Source organism: Mya arenaria, chromosome 13, assembly GCF_026914265.1.
Source record: "Mya arenaria isolate MELC-2E11 chromosome 13, ASM2691426v1".
Classification (NCBI taxonomy): Eukaryota; Metazoa; Mollusca; class Bivalvia; order Myida; family Myidae; genus Mya; species Mya arenaria.
In genome coordinates this window covers 23,394,089-23,414,575 of record NC_069134.1, presented here as the reverse complement: position 1 = coordinate 23,414,575, position 20,487 = coordinate 23,394,089, and the positions used below count along the sequence as shown (strand labels likewise).

At 35.0% G+C, this 20,487-nt stretch overlaps 1 protein-coding gene and 1 long non-coding RNA gene across 2 annotated transcripts; one reads left to right on the top strand and one right to left on the bottom strand.

Annotated features, from left to right (window-relative positions):
- Window positions 1-1,435: 1,435 nt before the first annotated feature.
- On the bottom strand, window positions 1,436-20,031 carry LOC128212910 (target of EGR1 protein 1-like). The gene is made up of 6 exons (XM_052918301.1): window positions 19,842-20,031; window positions 18,581-18,621; window positions 12,488-12,761; window positions 10,819-11,078; window positions 5,531-5,696; window positions 1,436-4,949 (listed from the first exon to the last, which is right to left on the bottom strand). Exons 1-6 carry the CDS (start codon window positions 19,953-19,955, stop codon window positions 4,353-4,355), a joined length of 1,452 nt encoding a protein of 483 aa, XP_052774261.1. The 5' UTR covers window positions 19,956-20,031; the 3' UTR covers window positions 1,436-4,352.
- Window positions 16,518-17,550, top strand: LOC128212911 (uncharacterized). Its single transcript, XR_008257640.1, has 3 exons — window positions 16,518-16,572; window positions 17,034-17,131; window positions 17,463-17,550. It is a non-coding gene; the product is annotated as an uncharacterized LOC128212911 (long non-coding RNA).
- Window positions 20,032-20,487: the final 456 nt, after the last annotated feature.

Here is a 20,487-nt window from a genome sequence, read left to right as displayed (position 1 = left end):
TGATGGCAATCAGTTTGCTCAGATGGTAGAGCATGATGGGGATCAGTAAGATCAGTTGGTAGAGCATGATGGCGATCAGTTAGCTCAGTTGGTAGAGCATGATTGCAATTAGTTAGCTCAGATAGTAAAGCATGATGGCGATCAGTTAGCTCAGTTGGTAGAGCAGGATGACAGTATTCCAGTGGTTGTTGGTTTGAACCCACACCAGTATGATACCAAAAATGTACAATTTGCAATGCACAAATTCATTGTTACAAATAGTCACTTCAAAAGGGAATCCTACCTGGAGTGTGTAAATGATGTACCCATTAAGAAAGGTTTCAACGTCTTTTTAATATTCAAGATTTCATGATAGAATATTTGGTAAATAATCTTTTTCATAACTGGATCAAGTTTTTTGGTTCAACTTGCTAGCTCTGCCTCTGTCAATGGCTTTCCACCAACCATCTTGTAAAAATCACTATGTCAGCTCATGCAAGTACAATTTTCCCAAAACACACACGAAATAATGAAATTTATAGGTATAAAAAAAATTAATGCGTTTTACAAAAGTACAAAGACATCTATAAAAGTGCATTTTTAATTACAATCTTAATATCATAGAATACTTTTTATGCTTGCGCGAATCCGTTTGGTTGAGTCAGTGACGCCTACAGGAGACGTGTAGACTCCTGAGAATAAAGTTTCCTAAACCTTATCATATTAAATAGAACAATAAGTCTTTTAAATCAAGTGTTTCTTTCACATCACCTTAACCTTTTATACATGTTTCTGGCATAACACTCTATTGGTACTTTATTAAACAGCACTTCTTTACCTTATGCATGGGAACATCCATTTTAATAGCTTAAGCTTATAATGTACATGGTTTTCAAACATACAGATTGACATCTATGTATAATGAAATAAAATATCAAATGAAATATGAGTAGCAAACGTGCAAACCTTGAACCAAGGGTTCTTAGTTTATTAAGGGGGATATGGTTTGAATTATATTTAAATACTTACATTTAGAATTTCACTGTGCTGGCAAATCTTTTTTGAACAATATTCAAGTGGAGCTATTCAATCCTTTAAATCAAAGACATGGAAGGTTGCTGAGATATGTGCCTGACAAGCTATATAACATGGTTATCTGATACCCCTGATAGTATTGATGGAGATTTGATGCAGTATCACTGAGTGCATGGTTATAAGTGGATTGCAAAATTGGTGATGCAATGACAATGCCAAGATGAGTGTGTCTGAAATAGCTCTCATTCTTCCAAAGTCCAGCTAAAAGAGATAAATAATTTTGGACTTCCTATTGAAATAAGGTTATTGAAGATATCAAAACAGACTTTAATACACCATGAAACAGGCGCACTAAAAGCTGATGACATTATGCATGCCTGTTCTCTGTTGACTATGGGGAAAAACTCAACAATATTTTGAGTCATCTAGAATTGCTTTATTTTCTCAGAAATTAGAAAGAACATTTGAACAACATTTCAAATTATGCATGAAAGGCAGTGATTGCACTAAATCACAAATGCAACATATACAAAAAAGTTAAGATCAAACAACAGATATTGTTTAAAATAATACGCCTCCTGAACCCCTCTTTGTAAGAAACATGTGCTGGATTGTATTAAAGTGTCTGTAAAAAAATTTTTATGATGGCTGTGACCTTGACTTTCCACTCTTAAAGCAACTAGAATTCTGCTAAATTGGACATCTTTCCTGTCAGAAATTACCATCCATATCCATCTTGTTTTGATGCCAGTGTATTTATACGGAGGGATACCTTGATCTTCATACCTGACCTACTGACCTAAAATTTAATAGAGGTCGTCTACTGTTCATGAGCAATATTCCAAGGTTTAGGATCATAGGAACATGTTTTCTATATCTTAAGCAAACACCAGAGATTGAATTAAGGTCAACATGACTTGGACCTTTAACCAACTGACCTCAATTTTAGAATGGGTCATCTACTGATCTTAGTTCAGTGTAAAACCTTTTAAGAGTTATTGTGCAAAGAAAATTTTACCAAAAAAAGTAACCTGTGACCTTGACCTTTGACATGTTGACCTGCAAAATCAATACAGGTCAATTACTGGTCAAGGGCAACATAATGTTTTAGATTAATGGTCCTTGGCTAAACTGTGTCATAGTTCTGAAGACCATTTTCCAAAAAAAGTATTTATTTGACCTGCAAACCTCAAAACCAATAGGGTTCATCAACTGGTCTAGGGCAACCTTCTGGTGGAGGTTAATGGTCCTAGATAAAACTGTTTAAGATATATTTTTTGAACATCTTCCAACCATCCAACAGAACTAACACCATTTTAAAACCAATATGCCCCATCTTCTTTAAAGGGGGTGTAATAGAGAGCAAAACATTGAAGTAAAAATGAGAATGTCTGATTATGATACCCTTTAACAATAAGAAAATCTGCGGGGGTTACTGAGGCTACCAGGCCCATGATCAAACGTGACAGAGACATTAAGCTACTACTGTCTCCAAGTTTCATCATTATAAGATAACAAATGTCTGCACAAAGTTTTGCTGACCCTGCAATAGATGCCAAAAGTAAAACCTATATCAGGCTATATGTCTCCACTTCCAGCGACACAAAAAACGGTATACAATATTTACAGACATAACAAAAATTTGTTGATATACAAGTATATCTTTGTAATCCCCATATTGGCTGTATACTTATGTAACATTTATATTCATGTAGGTCATAACCAAACATATAGGATATGCCAGAAATTAACATATAAAACACTATTTTATTCAACGGGTTCAGGAAATTTGTTGGTAAGTGAGTTGTTGTTTTTTTCAGCACAGAGACAAATATGTTATATTGTCTAGGAAACAATCTACAAAGGATTTTAACTTCTTATCTATGGCAGCATGACTCAAAAGCATTGTGTATGGATTACAACAAATCCTGACCGAATTAATTTTCCATGATGCTGAAAATTTTCAACAATATACTCTTGCACTCGTCAAATCACCTTTATGTACCAAGCACATGTGTCAATTAATTTTTAAATCTCTCTGTGCATGACAAAGTTACAACCCAGACATAGATACTCTAGCTAAGTGTATAAATGCAGCATCCCATAATGCTCAAATTATTGCACAAGACACATTGTCTTTTCTTTTTTACTGTTCAAATGCTTGATACAACATATCCATCCAGTATTTCAGTGACAAAAAATCTTTATTGACATTTAAAAACCATACATTAACCACAAAATTAGTTGATATGAATATTAATCAGGATTTCTAAATACGGCAGAATTTTATTATTGTAAATTACAGAATTGAGGTTAATTGAATGTGCATGGTCATCAAATTTAAAATTGTTCAGCATTTGCAAAACACAACAGCCTGCACATGACATTTGATTAATTCCTCTTGTTCAAATGTCTTTTGGTGGACTAAAATAGTAATAAGATATTAAATAAGTCTGCAAGATGCACATCACTAGTCAACAAATTACAATAAAGTGCAGTGTAATACCTCATGTAGAACAGTATAGTGTTGTACAAGAGATTAACAACAGGGCCCATATTGACTAAACGTCTTCAGTAGGAGTTTAGGACTCGGGCTTAAAACAATGAATTCTTAAATGTTTCAAAACATATAAATTAAAACTAATATTGACAAATAATGTGTGGCTGATTGTATAACAGATTATTTGTAACAAATACCTTGTTTTTTAACATCTTTCTTTCTGTAATAGCATTTTTACAACAAAATGTCAATTTTGCTTTTTCAAGTGTGAGTGTCAAACTCCGACTCAAGGCTTTAGTGATTACACACCAAGGGTAGATGGTCCATTGATAAGGTATCCACCTCTCACCCAATGGGTGCAAAGTTTGTGCCCTACCAGGAGCGCTTCCTCGTGACCTCTTTATAAACACTATTATTACTAGTTTCCACTGATGGCACGGACTAAAACATAATTCATATCAGCATACATACCTTACACATTATGTTAAATATGAGTATGTTTTGAGCTTTCAAATGAACAAGAGCACTGCATAGAGAACGCCAATGCTTTACCTGTTGTTGATGTTGTTTTTGTTTTTGGGGGGGGGGCGAAGTCTCGGTTGAACATGGGGCTTAACAAAACATTTATTAAAACTTTAATTATTTCCCTTCCAATTCATGTGCATATTGGCAACATGTGAACCAAGTTTTCAATATCTTGAACGGGTGTGTTTGCATTTTAGGAAACACTGTCGCTAACAACATCAAGGCTATGACAATACCTAGACACTGATCGTCCAAAAACAGACACTCTTTAAATCCTAGACACATTTTCAACAATGTTTAATACCAGCATACACTATACAACAGTACGGTGTATTCTACTCATCTTCTCCAAGTGGTGTTTTGACTGTTTACTGAAACTACTCTTGGTAACAACCAGTGGATAATTCTTGCCACACAGGTACAACTTGTTTTTCCAGTCTTGAACATGATCTCTACTTTCACCATTGCAATACCGTCTCTTGTAAACAGCGAATATAAAACCAGTCATGAAAGCATCATAGCCAGCCCTGTGTCCCCCATTCACATCATTAGACTGGTTCAGAGATTTCTCCTTTAACATTTTCATAATTTCCTCTTCTGATACTTTCTTTGCATTGTTTTCTGTATCTTCTGCTTCAATCCTGTTTGTTTCGCTTGATTCATTTTCACTGTCATCTGAAAGTGATGTGTCTTTAGACTGCTTCAAAGCTGCATGCTTTTCCCTAAATGCATTGTCGTCTGCAGCTAATTCATCCTGGGACTGGTCTATGGCTGCACGTTTTCCCTTATTTTCTTGTCTCCGTTTCCGTTTACGTGACTTCTTTCCCTCTGTATATTTGTCCATGTCGATAACTAGGTCAATGTCGTGCGATTTTGGACAGAACTTCTCCTTTGCACACCAACCATGGCCCTGGAAATTTGTAAGAAGATTTTTTGAAAAGAGCAAAGCAATTTGTAAAACTACGGCAAAAATCTGATATGTTAAGTATCATCAATACCCAGCCATAAACTGAGAAAAACTCATCATTCAAAGAACTTCAATCTCTCCTGGAAAGAATTTGAACAATTCGATATTTCTATTTTCACTGGGTTTTGTTAAACTGTTCTTATGATTAATGAGCATATTCCTTTTACAGAAGTTAGCAAAATTGAATATGTTTGAACTAATTACATTGCTGGTGACACTAGAGTGTTGTTGGGGAAATGACGGGGAACAATGCTAAGCCTGCCACTGAATATAAAATCATGAAACAGTTCTTATAAAGGTAGTACCGCATATTAAATATCAAAATGTCTTCATGAATATAGAAATCAAATTGTTTCATTAGCATTCCCATTTAACATGGCGTTTAACATATGGGAACTTGATGGCTTTGCTGGGTAGTGACGTCAAACCAGCAAAAAATGTGAGAAAATCACACATATACCACAAAAACAACTGCGATGAAACCAAAAACCAATCGTAATTATTAAAAGTTCTCTTTTTCTTACAGCAAAAGATGGGCAAAGTCCATTCCTATAAGCTGCTGGATTGTCTGCGATATTGTAGGCCGGTTTGAGGGAGCAATCTCGATACGTCACATGTTTATATGATGGCGGGAAATGTGGATGGTGGATAACACAACTTCCCACTTCATCACCACATTGGTCTTTCTGGCTGAAATGAAATATCATTATTATTCTATAATTTAATATGCAAAATATTTAGTTGTTTTTTCATGGACGGTTTTTGTAGGAATGTAGATCATGATAATATAACTTGCTGGGTATGGTATGTATGAATGAAGACTGGATAACATGATATCTTTCAACAAGTACATACAGGTATTGACTGACTAAATCCTTTTGTTATGATGGTAGATTCAATGTTGGAATCATGTCTTTCTAAACAAATTGAAATATATTTTTTAAATATATAAATGTCAAAAAATATGTTATTCTTTTTGAAGGATGTTTCTACAATATCTGATTGGTCCTCAGCTGATTAGGTTTAACAGTACTTATTCCAAATTAACATACTGGTACAAAAAACAGTGAGTGATTAATATTGAATGGTTGTGTTATCATCTAAATTCTTAATAAAAGGCATTCATAAAAAGCACCATCGGTCATATTGCAGGTAAGGCAAGTTCATTCACACATTTTAAGGAGATTTTGTGATCGATACATCTTTACTTTTTATTGTCACATATTTGTGTTTTGTGGGTGTCTGATTCACATCATCCTCAGCTTCACACTAGGACTGGGTTTTTCTAAATGAAATGAAGAAGTTACTTATCTTTAATAGGGATTGCAATGTGAATAAAATTTAAATTAATACTGAAGTACTCAGATAATCTTCTGATTAAGTACTCGGAAGAAATCTGATGATGTTTGGAAGCAAGAAGTACATGTCATGGATATATTACTCTTGTACAGACATCTTAGAATTGTCGGTTTTGTTTGTCTAGGACCTATATAAAGGACTGGTTTTTAACTTTTGGAGTGATTGAAATTAAAAAAAAGAGCATCAGAATGAGAATTCTCAAAGCTTTCTTGCCCACCATCATCCTACTAATCACAAAGACACACATTTCAGAACATAAGGTTGTTACAAATCCACGTTCAGTGCAATAAGCATTGAGTTGTCTGGCTTCACTTGCAAGATATGGCCGTGTGGATTGTCATATATATATGCACAATATTTAGTAAATAAGGATATGTAAGTGCATTCAAAATTGTGCTTCAGCTTGTTCTTTGATTATTAAAATGTGCCATACAGAGATTTAGATTTGAATATTTGATTGTCTTTACTTGGGATATTAAAAACTTGGCTAGGTTTTGAAAAAAGTTTATACAATGCAACCAAGCTCAAGAGAAATTTAAACAATTGTTTATAATACTTGTATTTATTAACACTTTAGTAAAACAAGAGGCCCAAAAGGGCCTATGCTCTACTGGCATGGCTCTTGTAGTCATTTTCAATCCAGAGCATGTACGTTTGAGTAATAGGCAACAAATATATAGTTCACTTTTAGTGTTTGGATTGGCTGAAAACGCTGCACATTCAACATCTGAGGACAGGAAGTGTTGTAAGCAGATTAGTTGCATGAACTATTTTAATATTTGCCAAGTAAAAGTATTCTGAGGGTAAGAAATATTTGCTTTTAAAACTGTACTCATCGTCAAAATTTGATTTCTGTAGCCTTAAAAATAAAAAGTCGGTCAAAGGTCAAAGTCAAGGATATCCGAGGACAACATGCTTGTTTGCAAAACTGTTCACATGGTCAAAATTTCATTACTGTAGCTTTTAAAAAAATAATAAGTAAGTCAAAAGAGGTGGGGCCAGCTTTTGCCGAAGGGGCATTACTGCAAATGTTTTCAATTGCATCATATGATGCTCCACAACAAATATCAAAGGTATGGGCCTTGTGGTTTGAAACAAGAAGATTTTGAAAATATTTCTTAAATAAGTCTCTAGGAAAATTGTGACACCCAAGGCAGTGCCAGTTTTGACATGATCCCAGGGGCATAATTTGAACAAACCTTCACAAGCAATTGCGAATTTACATGTACACTTGGCTAAAAATAGACTTCGCTCATGCAGTCTTTGCTAAAAAAGACTTAGCTTAAAATAGCATTTTTTATACTTTCAAGACCCATAATCCAGGCATGCATGGGCAAATCTGGCTGGTTTTCAAAAGGAACCGAGTTCTAATGGATATCTAAATACTGTACAAGTTTCATCGAGATACAATCAAAACTGAAGACTGTATCGTGTTCACAAGCTAGTGTTTACACAATAGCATTTTTTATACTATCAAGGGCCATAATCTAGGCATGCATGGTCAGATCTGGCTGGTTTTCGAAAGGAACCGAGCTCTAATGGATATCTAGATACTGTACAAGTTTCATCGAGATACAATCAAAACTGAAGACTGTATCGTGTTCACAAGCTAGTGTTTACACAATAGCATTTTTATATACTATCAAGGGCCATAATCTAGGCTTGCATGGTCGGATCTGGCTGGTTTTCGAAAGGAACCGAGCTCTAATGGATATCTAGATACTGTACAAGTTTCATCGAGATACAATCAAAACTGAAGACTGAATCGTGTTCACAACCAATTGTTTACACAATAGCTTTTTTTTTATACTATCAAGGGCCATAATCTAGGCATGCATGAGCATCTGGCTGGTTTTCGAAAGGAACCATTAGCTCTAATGGATATCTAGATACTGTACAAGTTTCATCGAGATACAATCAAAACTGAAGACTGTATCGTGTTCACAACCAATTGTTTACAGACGCACGGACGCAACATTACCATCCAATAAGCTCTTCTGGCCTTTGGCCAGTAGAGCTAAAAATGCACAAGGACCGCCTCAGCCAACGGTGCTACTATGAGGAAAGAATGGCTTTGTTAAAAGAACTGGGTATTGCCGTGTAAGAGGATGCCAACTTAATTTATATAACATATAAAAGACATAGCTGCGGCAAATAACATAAAATGAAATACTGTTTTGCAAGGAAGAAAATGTTACATGGTCAGTTTCTATTTTCAAGTAATAAAAAAAAAATTGTGTTAAAAATAAACACACTTTGATAATTCATAAGTACTAAAGGCAATTTTTTAATAATGATATTTTAAAATCTTGTTCATGTTTGACACCAACAGTAAATGCTTTTGAGATGTTTCTTTTGAAAGCTCTCTATGTTAATTGCATACTAAGAGAAAGTGTCATGGTATTATTTTGAAAGAAATCCCCTTGGGAAAAAGGGTTCTTGTTTAGCATGTAGGATTCTCAAAAAGACATGCATCTACTGCGCCTAATAGGACATTTAGGGTTATTGTCTAATTGGTAAAAATAATAATTGCGTGAAAGATGCACCGCTATGATAACATCATTTAGAGACATCAATGACAAGTGCAATTTTGAGATCCTTAATTAGATTATATGTAATATATCTCACATCTATTGTCTTTATATTAGATAGGGTAAATTATGTCTCAAGTGGGACTGGTGGAACTCCTTATTATGTCATGTTGGCATAAGTACTTGAAACTCATCTGTAAATACTCAGATGATAAACAAGTACTTGTTGCCATCCTCAATTTTAAGGATAGTTTGTGGAATAATTCTTGACGCAACTTTTTCATGGTTGTGTTTGTGGAAATTCACAGTTGTGTGAAAGGTGAGTAATATGGGTGACATACCACACAAACTTAAAGGGTGGCTTGCAGTAAACAATGGGAGAGGTAAATTACACCATAATCTTCTCCTGCAGTAAACACTGGGAGAGGTAAATCACACCATAATCTTCTCCCTTCCAATACTCTGCCTTTTGACTGCATTTTAAGAGACCAGGCTGCAACCAAATGTACAAGACTTTGTCAACACTGTCCCAACGCCAACACAAAGTGACCTCAACTTAGGCAGTATGAGGTGTTCACTTCCAGTTTTCTTTTGAAATTAGGAATTTTAGTGTGTTTTTTTGTAAACAGGTGGTACTTTAAGAAATCTTGGGCTTTGGAAGGTCTCCGACATAACCAGCAGTGAGATGACAACCACAATCACTCTCTTGGCCTCTCAGAATAGACACAGGCACTGACTTCTGCCCAGGAAACAAGACTGGTAAGTGACACCTATCAGGAAAGCTGTAGACCATTTTTTACGTTTCCTCAACAGTATCTCTCTTTTTCATTTTAATGAATATTACAGCAGCAGTATCCAACAGGCTTGGAAGGGGATGAGAATCTGAACAACAAACATTCTCTCGCCTAACTACACCCATATAAAAAGAATATGTTCTGAGTATCCTCAATGAAACAGATGGACGTTCAGTAAAACAACTATCCCTAGGTTTATTAGCACCGAGCTTCAAACTACAACAAACATTTAAAGGTCAGATATGAAGTTATTCACACTCTGAGAAACTGTTTGCCAGGTATTGTACAATGGTTGTTGAAACTGTTTGTGGACACCTTTACCTTTAGAATATATAACTGTATTATCCAATTTTGTACCTTAGTTAAACTTAAAGTAGTTTTAAAATTCAGCAATGCTGCAAAGGTTTCCATCAAAGCTCTGCTAGATGTAAAGTAACAATGAAATGAAGATTTGAAGTTTTGTGTCTTGAGTCTGAACTCGACCGTAAGGCTTTATCTATAACATGGGCCCAAGAAGTACCTAAAACATTTGTATGCAATTTCTTTCAAGATATCATCAGGCTTTTAAGTGACCAATAACAAAAAAGTAGGGATAAAAATACCGTAGGAGGATTTTTTAGAAAAAGTAGGGTAAAATAGGGATATCGAGAGCAAAAACTAGGTTTTTTGGATGCAAATAAATGAAAACTAAACCTTTTCATCAATTGTGATGTACACGTAGTTATCTTTGCTTAGAAACCAATGCTTTAAGAAGGATTTATTCACAGGATGAAGAGATGAACCTAAAATGGGTGTCTCTGACTTGCCAACATGCACCACTCATTCTCATCATAGAACCCCTCTTGCAGCACCTACTGCATCAAAGTAATCCTTCAAAAATACTAGAAATGGCTCCTAATTAAAATCAAAATTTAGATTATTTCAATTAATTCATTTAATCTTTTCTATTATTTTTCGAACTATTCGTTCAAAAAAGTATGGACAGTAGAGCTTTTTTAAGAAAAACAAGGGAAAAGAAGGAGCCTAACAAAAAAGTAGAAAAAGATTTTAGGGCCTGCTTAAAAGCCTCTATAATCGTCATTCTCAAAATGAATTCATATATATGATAACTATATATTTTTGTCATACCATTTTCTAAAGACATATTCCAAATAGGAGGCAGGCATGAGATGTTCAAACTCCGTAATGTACTTCGTGTCCAGTAGACCTCCCGGGAACATGTCCACCAGATCTGCCAGAAACGTCGCAGAACTGGCTGGCAGACTGGTGTAGAGGTTTTCGTACAGAAAGATAAGATCAACCAGTCCATTGTGAACAACCACAGGTACTTTCATGGAGAGTAACTCTGAAAACAGGTGTCTTGGAGTCTTGAAAGAGCAGTCTTTCTCCTGGAAATTAAAAATATACCATTGTCGTTTTCAAAACATTTTGATTTTCATTCATAATTTTCATCTTATTTTCATTAAATATTGAGGCAAGTGTGAGTTAATGCACACTGACATTTCCAAGAAAGAAGTCCTTACATTTATCGATTTCTATCATTAAATTGATGTTAGGACTAGACACCCGACCCCAGTTTCTCAAAACTTCTTAAATCTCTTATAACAGGATTAAGCTACAGCTCACCATTTTTGTTTTTGTATAATGTGTTTATATTTATTTCTTTGAGATTTTTTATTATTTCTTTGAGATTTTTTATAATTCAAATAGTAATTAGCCTTATGATAATTCCAATAAACCATTTTTCATTTACCAAAATCAAATTTAAATATGTATTTTGGCTTTATGAACTAAGATACTTAAGCCTGTTAACCTTAAGAAGTTTTGAGAAATTGGGGCCAGATGATACAATTGCAAGAAAAAAAGATAATTGTCAAAAACTTACATAAAACTGATATGCATGTGTATGAGGCATTGAATCTTACTAACTGATGTATCACATCTCTTATGACACATCTTTCACAGTTTTTGCATATTTTTATATCCAGTAAGTCTCCCAGGAAGTTTAAAAATAGTGTCAGTATATTTATTGACACTAATTATGCTAAATATACACACTTAATGACTTCCCAAAAGGTCAGACAGTGCAAGAAAGCAGAAAACTGCTGCGAAACAACGTAGACACATATTAACATTGGTGATGAAATTGATTGATGGAAACTTTTGAAAGAGATTAACACTGCTGAAAATGTCAGAGAATCTGCTATAAAACACCTCTTGCTAGGTAAGTGTATGAAACCATCATTTGACTGGCAAGGTTTTCAAAAAACCATTCCACACTATTGAAGCCTATTTTACAATGAGGTAGCCATGCCACACTATTTTTAGACAGGGAACTTCAACTGAGACAATGTGTGGAGTGACATCATTGTTGCATTTATTCCTTAAATCATGTAAAATAATGAAATATCAACCACATACATTTAACATCGTAATGGCAGAAAATGTCATCATATAGAACATTTGTTGTAAATTTTGATGACTAAGTTCCATTGATATAAATCAATGGATTCATATTATGTTAACTTTAAATTAAACTTTGAGATCTATATATTTTGTTGTTGTTGTTGTTGTTTTTCTAAAAAAGTGTGACATTTGCTTAAAAGAAAATACATCAAAATGGTATCATATTTTATGGATCACCATGTACCAGCTCAGATAGAAAAATAAGCTTAGTATAAGGAAATAGTGTATTTGCCAATTTTGGGACCATTTGGTGTGTAATGGTAGTCTTATTAACCCTTATGTTGGATGTCTAAAAATAGGTTATAATTTATGATCATATAAATTGATGTACCTTATCCAATCCCCTGTAGTAGGACAATCCTTTTGCAAACTGCTTATTAAAATCAAAGCCATGTTGAACAAGGAATTTCAAGGACTTTGGTTCCACAAGAAAGTCATCTTCACAGAGAAAAAGGATGTTAAAAGTCTGTACAATGTAGCTGCTGGCCTGTGATTGGCTGTTGAGGTTACTCGAAGTCATGCCCCTGAAGCAGGATAAGCCAAGGGAGAGAACTGATCGTGTCTTCGCAACTTCGCAGATATTGCTGTACCTTTCCTCAATGGCCCTGTGAGGAATAAATGCATTTAAACATTTTTTAACTTAACATTTTCAGTGGTATTCACAAGGAATAAATTATGCTGGTATCACATATCATTTCATGAAGATTCACTACATGTAATCTAAATGTTGGCTCTTTCTTAATCAATCATACTTTAAAACAAGTGGGCATGATGGCCCTAAATCGCTCACCTGAGTAAAAGAGTTTAACCTTTGTTATTAATATAGCTTGTTTCTCAAAGAATATTGAACAAGAGCTGTCAAAGTATGTGACAAATGCCCCCCAATGTGACATTGATCTACGAACAAGTACATAAGTAACTAGAAATGTGTCCATAGGACACGGATGCCCCCACTTCGATTTTTTGTCACAGAAAATAAGCCATAATGATTATTCAGGATAATCTGAGGGCCCTAACTCCTAAATGATTAAAGCGATTTCCATGGCTATCGAACTTGATCAAGATATTATGGTCACAAACATGTGTTAAAAGTTTGGTGAGGATTGGACAAACAGTTTTCAAGAATTAGATCGGAAACAATCTTCGGGACGTATTTTTCAAGTCTTTTTTTGCAAATAAAGGGCCGTAACTCCTAAATGACGAAAGCGATTTCCATGGCTATCGAACTTGATCAAGATATTATGGTCACAATCATGTATGTAAAGTTTGGTGAGGATTGGACACATACTTTTCAAGAATTAGATTGGAAACATATATTTTTGAAGTATTTTTGGCAAAAAAGGGCCGTAACTCCTAAATGACTAAAGCGATTTCCATGACTATCGAACTTGATCAAGATATTATGGTCACAAACATGTGTTTAAAGTTTGGTGAGGATTGGACAAACGGTTTTCAAGAATTAGATCGGAAACAATCTTCGGGACGTACGTACGTACGTACAGACAGACAGACAGACAGACGTACGTACGGACAAGGGCAACCCTATATGCCGCCACTTTGTGGGGGCATAAAAAGTTGATCTTGCCTTTATGTGTCAAATACATATTGCAAGTTATATTAAATTGCCTCTGAGCATAGAAAAAAAAACAATCATACTAAATGACAAAAAAAAACAATCATACTAAATGACAGCCAACACTCTTTATGTCCTCATATTCAGCATTCCATTGTGAATAAACACTTAGTGTATCTTTCACCTTAGAGGTAAGGACATGGGTCTTGCACACGACACGTTGTCTTGGTATGTCGAAAACATATGGCAAGTCATTTTAAACTCTGTCCATATAAGAGAAAGTCACAGCGCGGACACGACAGCCTATATTTTCCTTCAGCTTGCCATGGCAACCAGAGTTCTGCATGGAATTAATTTTTTTGAACAATTTTGAAAAAGCACTATCCAAGGATCATTCTTATGAAGTTTCATCAAAATTGTCAAAGCGGTTTAGGAGAAGAAGATGATTATAACCAATTCTTGACATTTTCCTTTAGGTTGCCATGGCAACCGGGCCAAACAAAATTATGTGAACAAATTTAAGAGAGGTCCATGCAAGGACACTTCAAACCAAATTTGCTGAAGATCTATCAAGGGGTTCATGCGAAGAAAATGTTAAGTTTTTTTTACTAATTTTAGCTCTGGTGGCCCTTAAAAGGGGCCAAACAAAATTATTTGAAAAGACCTGACAGAGGCCCATGCTAGGATGCTTCAGACTTGAACATCCATCAAGCAGTTAATAAGATCAAGTTGTTTAAAGGTTTTTCTATTTTTTGCTCTGGTGACCCCTAAAAGGGGCCAAACAAAACCATTTGAACAAAGTTGAGAGAGGACCATGTAAGGATGCTACATATCAAGTATGGAGTCATTCTGACCGTTACTTTCAGAGGAAAAGATGTTTAAGTGACAAGACAATGTAAAAACAAATGACCCCTGAGCAAGGCCAATTTGACCCCGGGACAATAATTTGAATACCTTTGGTGTAGGTCCACTAGGTAACACTATATACCAAATATGAAAGCTCTGGGTCTTATATTTTGGAGAAGAGGATTTTTAAAGTTTTATTATATGACTATATAAAAACAAATAACCTTCAGGGCGGGGCCAATTTTGACCCTGTGGCAATAATTTGAACAACTTTGATAGAGGTCCACAAGATGATGTTGTATACCAAATATCTAAGATGCTAGACTTTTGACCCCAGGAGAATAATTTGAACAAATTTTGTAGAGGACCACTACATGATGACACATACCAATTTTTAAGGTTCTAGGCCTTGTGGTTTTTGAGAAGAAGATTTTTAAAGTTTTTCCTATATAAGTCTATGTAAAACAACCCTTCCCTAAATTTGCCACGAACTTCCACCAAATGCCACCCAAATCCATGGCAAATGGGTGGCACTTGGTGGAAAATGGGTGGCACTTGGTGGAATATCAAGATTTCCACCAACTGCCATGAAATTTCCACCCAACTGGAGGTGGCAGTTGGTGTAAAATTGAACTCAGTTTTTTTTTTCATGTGGCACTTGGTGAAAAAGTTGGACTTAGTTAATTTTTCATATGGCAGTTGGTGAAAAAATGAACTTAGTTAATTTTTTGGGTGGCATTTGGTGAAAAAAGACTTAGAAAATCTCAAGAGTTCTGTAAAATGGAACCATTACTTATCATGATGGAATAATAATAGAATTTACGACAGTTGCTGTTCATGCTGCTGTTTTAGCATCATTACATATGCTACTATTTATAACTAACTGGTAATGTTGCTCAGGTTATACTGATGATGATTACGATGTTGGTGGTTCTATTGATGATGATTATGATGTTGGTGGTTCTATTGATGATGATTATGATGTTGGTGGTTCTATTGATAATGATTATGATGGTGGTGGTGGTGGTGGTGGTGGTAATTATGATGATTGTGGTGGTGGTGATTATGATGATTGTGGTGGTGGTGGTGGTGGTTGATTTTGACAATTGTGTTGTTGTTGGTAGTTCATTGTGGTGTTGGTGAATATGATTGTGGTGGTATTGGTGATTATGATGATTGTGGTGGTGGTGATAGTGATCATGATGATTGTGGTGGTGGTGACAACAACAACAACATGTTGTTATTGATGATGATGATGATGATGATGATGATGATGATGATGATGGTGGTGGTGGTGGTGGTGGTGGTGGTGGTGGTGGTGGTGGTGGTGGTGGTGATGATGATGATGATGATGATGATGATGATGATGATGATGATGATGATGATGATGATGATGATGACAACAACAACAATGTGATGGTGATTATCATGATCATGATAATGATGAGTTAAACTAAGTTTTCTGTGTACATGTGCTCTGTTGCTATTTCCCCAAAGGTACAGGGATGCATTAATGTTTGATTTAAACTGGGAATGACCTCTCTGCTGGAAAATCTCCTCAAAATATTTGAATCTTCTGACAGTTACTAGCATTAATTTTGTGGAACTTTGAATAGTGAGAAAAAAAATTGTGCAGTTTTGTTTAATAAAATGGATTGATTATAAGGTAACTGTTTTGTTTTTTTATCATACTAACATCCAAAAAAGATCATGACTTATCATTTTATTTTATTTTTACACATATTAGGCTCTTTGTCTTTGTTTAAAGTTTGACTAAGAGATAAGCTTTATGCATGTACTGTCAAGTATGTTTCACTTTATTCCAAAATAATTGACAAATACTCAGTCAAGCAATGTACTAAGTTTAAAAATTATCATTCAATTTGTACAATGAAGTTGAAGATGTATAAAGAAATGTTATACACATTTTTTCCAGACAACCCCCCCCCCCCCATAAGGATGACAATGTACTTGGACAAGATTCTAAGACCTTTTTGGTAAATATTTGAATATTACAATAACTTAAATGAAGACTGACCTCATAGTTTTATCATATTTTATTAGCTTATACTTATTTAAAAGTGCTAAGTGCTATGAAGGGTGAGATAAACTATATTAAATGCCAGTCAAGAAAAGATGTAGAAGATGTATATGATCTAAAGGGTGTGTGTGTTTTTAAGAAAAATCGTTATTGGTATTGACAAAGCCTTGGTGTAATTCATGTTGTTGGCTGCATGATTTTGAAAAAATAAAGATATTAAAGTGAATCTTGGTGTACACATGTTTCCAAAGTCTTTGGAAACATGTGTACACCAAGATTCACTTTAATATCTTTATTAGTTCTACAAATGTCTTTGGCAAAGACATTTGTAGAACAAATTGTAGAACAAATAACATTCTTCTGTGAGGCAAACCCTGTTATATTGAACAGATTTATTAAAATGATCGCTTTTTTCAGAAAGAAATATGAATAGGGGACTTCTATAGCAGAAGAAGTATAGCCAAACTTGCAGAAAACAACAACCGAATGACTGCATCACTAAAGAAAAGAAACAGGTTATTGACATTTCAATATTCAAAATACCAAAACCGGTAGTTAAATTAACTTTTTACCTGTATTGTCATTGCTAATACAACAGACAAGTGCTCTTGTAAAACATATTTGCAATGATTCAATGTATGAGGCTGAATTCCATATTTAGTTATGGTATATCATTTTGTTGTTATACTTGGTATTAATCTGGCTAGGCCCAAAGCTGAAGAAACTTATTTAAGAGTATGTTTTTAATGTTGTCATTTTATTTATGCATCTAATTTTGAAATATATTTTGAATAATGATAGCTAAAATGAAACCTCCAAAATAAATAATACTAAAACTGTTTTCAGGATTTCTCCAAATGTAGAAATGCAGACAGCTCTTCACCATCAACTGTGATCCTTTGTAATTTTGTGTACATATGAAACTAAATGACTGCAAAGAAATGTTTTTTGTTGTTCTTAGGTTGTTGTATGCATATATACTTCATAAATCCCATGATTTTATTTCCACCAAGTGCCACATAATTTCCACCAACTGCCACATTGGCATGGCATTTGGTGAAAAAAGATCAAAGAAACTGAACGTGGCATTTGATGGAAAATTGTTCCAATACTCCACCAACTGCCAGCTTGGGGTGGCATTTGGTGAAAAATTTGCCACCAACTGCCACGTGGCATTTGGTGGAAAACGTTCCAATACTCCACCAACTGCCACGTTGGGGTGGCATTTGGTGAAAAAAATTGCCACGTGGCATTTGGTGGAAAACGTTCCAATACTCCACCAACTGCCACGTTGGGGTGGCATTTGGTGAAAAAATTTGCCACGTGGCATTTGGTGGAAAATGTTCCAATACTCCACCAAGTGCCACGTTGGGGTGGCACTTGGTGGAAAATGGTGAAAAATTAGATCAAAGTCCCATTTTATTCTGTTTTTCATCGTTTTACACCAAGTGCCACCCGTTCCAATACTCCACCAACTGCCACCCATTTTCCACATCCAATTCGTGGCAAATTTAGGGAAGGGAAGTGACCCCCGAGCGGGGCCATTTTTGACCCCAGGGGGATAGTTTTAACAATTTTGGTAGAGGACCACTAGATGATGCTATATACCAAATATTAAGGCTCTAGGCCTTGTGGTTTTGGAGAAGAAGATTTTTAAAGTTTTTCCTTTCCGTTGCCATGGCAACCAGAGTTCTGCATGGAATTCAATTCTTTGAACAATTTTCAAAGGGGACCACCCAAGGAACATTCCTGTGAAGTTTGGATGAAATTGGCTAAGCGGTTTATGAGGAGATGTCGTTTAAAGTAACAGTTTATGGACTGACAGACGACGGACGCCAGACAAATTGTGATCACAAAAGCTCACCTTGTCACTATGTGACAGGTGAGCTAAAAAGTCACCAATGTAATAATGAGCCAAATTTAAATGAGCAATACATGCATTTCAAAGATATCAAAGGTTTTACTTAGCGTTTAGCCTTCTTCTGTCCCCAAGGCCGCTCAGCTCCTAAAAGAAATACATGAGATTGTCTAAGGTAAAGGTAATGTCAAAATTTATTTAGGTAATACTGACAAACAAACGCAATCAGCTTCACATGATTATTATTAACAGTTTTAAAAAGGACAGGTGCTGCAGAATAGGGGCAGGATGCAAAGGCAAAAAGAGCACATATCCCTCTTGTACAGCTATCCCTCACCCTTCACACTGTATTTCTTGAACAGCTACCCCGACTCTTTTGCAGCTCCTTTTTAAAACATGCCTAAAACACATACTTTATTAATGTCCATTTAATTGAAGCAACATTAGGTTTTAACTTCCATTTTCATGTTTTGAATGTAGTTATAATATTGTTATCAGTTTAAAAAAAAGTAGAAATATTTTATAGTCTTATTAGGCGTCTAATTCTAGGTAGGCAGAAGGGTGCCGATGCTGGTCTCCATGAGGGAAGAAGGGTGCCCAGGCTGATCTCCATGAGGGCAGAAGGGTGCCCATGTTGGTCTCCATGGGGGAAGAAAGGGGCTACCAATTGAAGGCAGGGAGCAGCACACTTTCATAATTCTTTAGCTAAAACCCTATTACTTATTGCTGCTGCTGAAAAGCTCTTTTTTTACATAGTACTCTCCTAAAGAGACTCTTCCATGGCTATAAAATAAATATATTATTTAATCAAAGTTAGAGCAATTGAGATTTAATATAGTTATTTAAACAGTATTCATATGGAATATTGTTAATCTTGGCAAAATTTAAAATTTTGAAAAAACAACATCTATTTAGTAAAACATTGGATTCCCATTGGATTATCATTTGTATTGAAAAGGTGGTGTTTTCTTAAAAATACAACTTAATAACTGTTTTTTCATCTTTTCTACTGATTGACGCTTCAATCCCCAAAAGTAAATTAATCCTGACAACCTGTTAAAACACATGTTTATTTACAGTGATCAATAAAATAAAACATAGCATGTGGGGAAATGACTTCTCCGGGCATATGTGAATATTTGAAGTTGCTCAGTTATGTTAACCTTCATTAAAGATATTCATATATAAAAATCATGCTGTACTGTTTACATTTGTGATTCACATGTTTTAACAAAAAGGGTAAACAAAATAATACATAGCAGTGTGTGGTAGTAAGATTGCATAATTATTAATCATCATTTGCCCTGGCCCAATTTACAAAAATGTTGAGAAAAGACTAGTAGTGGTAAGAAACTCTTACAACTTACAGTATCAACAGCAACGAAATCTGCGTTTGACATGGCCATTATAATCGACGGCCAAACCTCTGACATGTTGTCTGAATGCACGTCCACCATAGGCACACGAGAAAAACTCGCCATTTTATGATTTGGTGCTTAAAATCATAAGAATTATGACATTACTAACAGAAATTTATAAACTAATGATTGCAATACGTTTCCCATGTGATAAATGTCATATTTGTAGAAAAGGGGAGTAATTCTACATAATTGTTGGTTACACACCACTATTAAAGTCTACCAATTTCAAATTTTCCAAAGGGTTTATCTCCCTTACTTTATGGTTTTTTTTTATATTTCTGGATTTCACCATAAACCCCATTCTGCGTGACTATGCATATTCTGCCACCGAAAATTGTACTACCTTAAACAAGCTTTGTTCTCTGTCCGTCCTATAAATTAGGTTTTGTCTGCAGTTTCATATTTTCTTCATTCATTCAAGAATACAAAACTTCTTTCATGAAGACACAAGCAAAACTAACTGTGGAACCACACTGACCCAAGGTCAAGATATTATATCAAGCAGTTTGTGTCCACTCCTCACTCCTTCGTCCATCAAAGGATATTGATAAAATGTCCTATCAAGGCAACAACTAATACCTCATTATGTTAC

Coding starts and splice junctions, on each gene's coding strand:
- LOC128212910 (XM_052918301.1), bottom strand. CDS start 19,955: ATGGCGAGTTTTTCTCGTGTGCCTATGGTGGACGTGCATTCAGACAAC. Junction 12,762..18,580: donor AGAAGAAGGCTAAACGCTAA/GTAAAACCTTTG, acceptor TATTCCTCACAG/GGCCATTGAGGAAAGGTACA. Junction 4,950..5,530: donor GACTTTGCCCATCTTTTGCT/GTAAGAAAAAGA, acceptor ACAAATTTCCAG/GGCCATGGTTGGTGTGCAAA.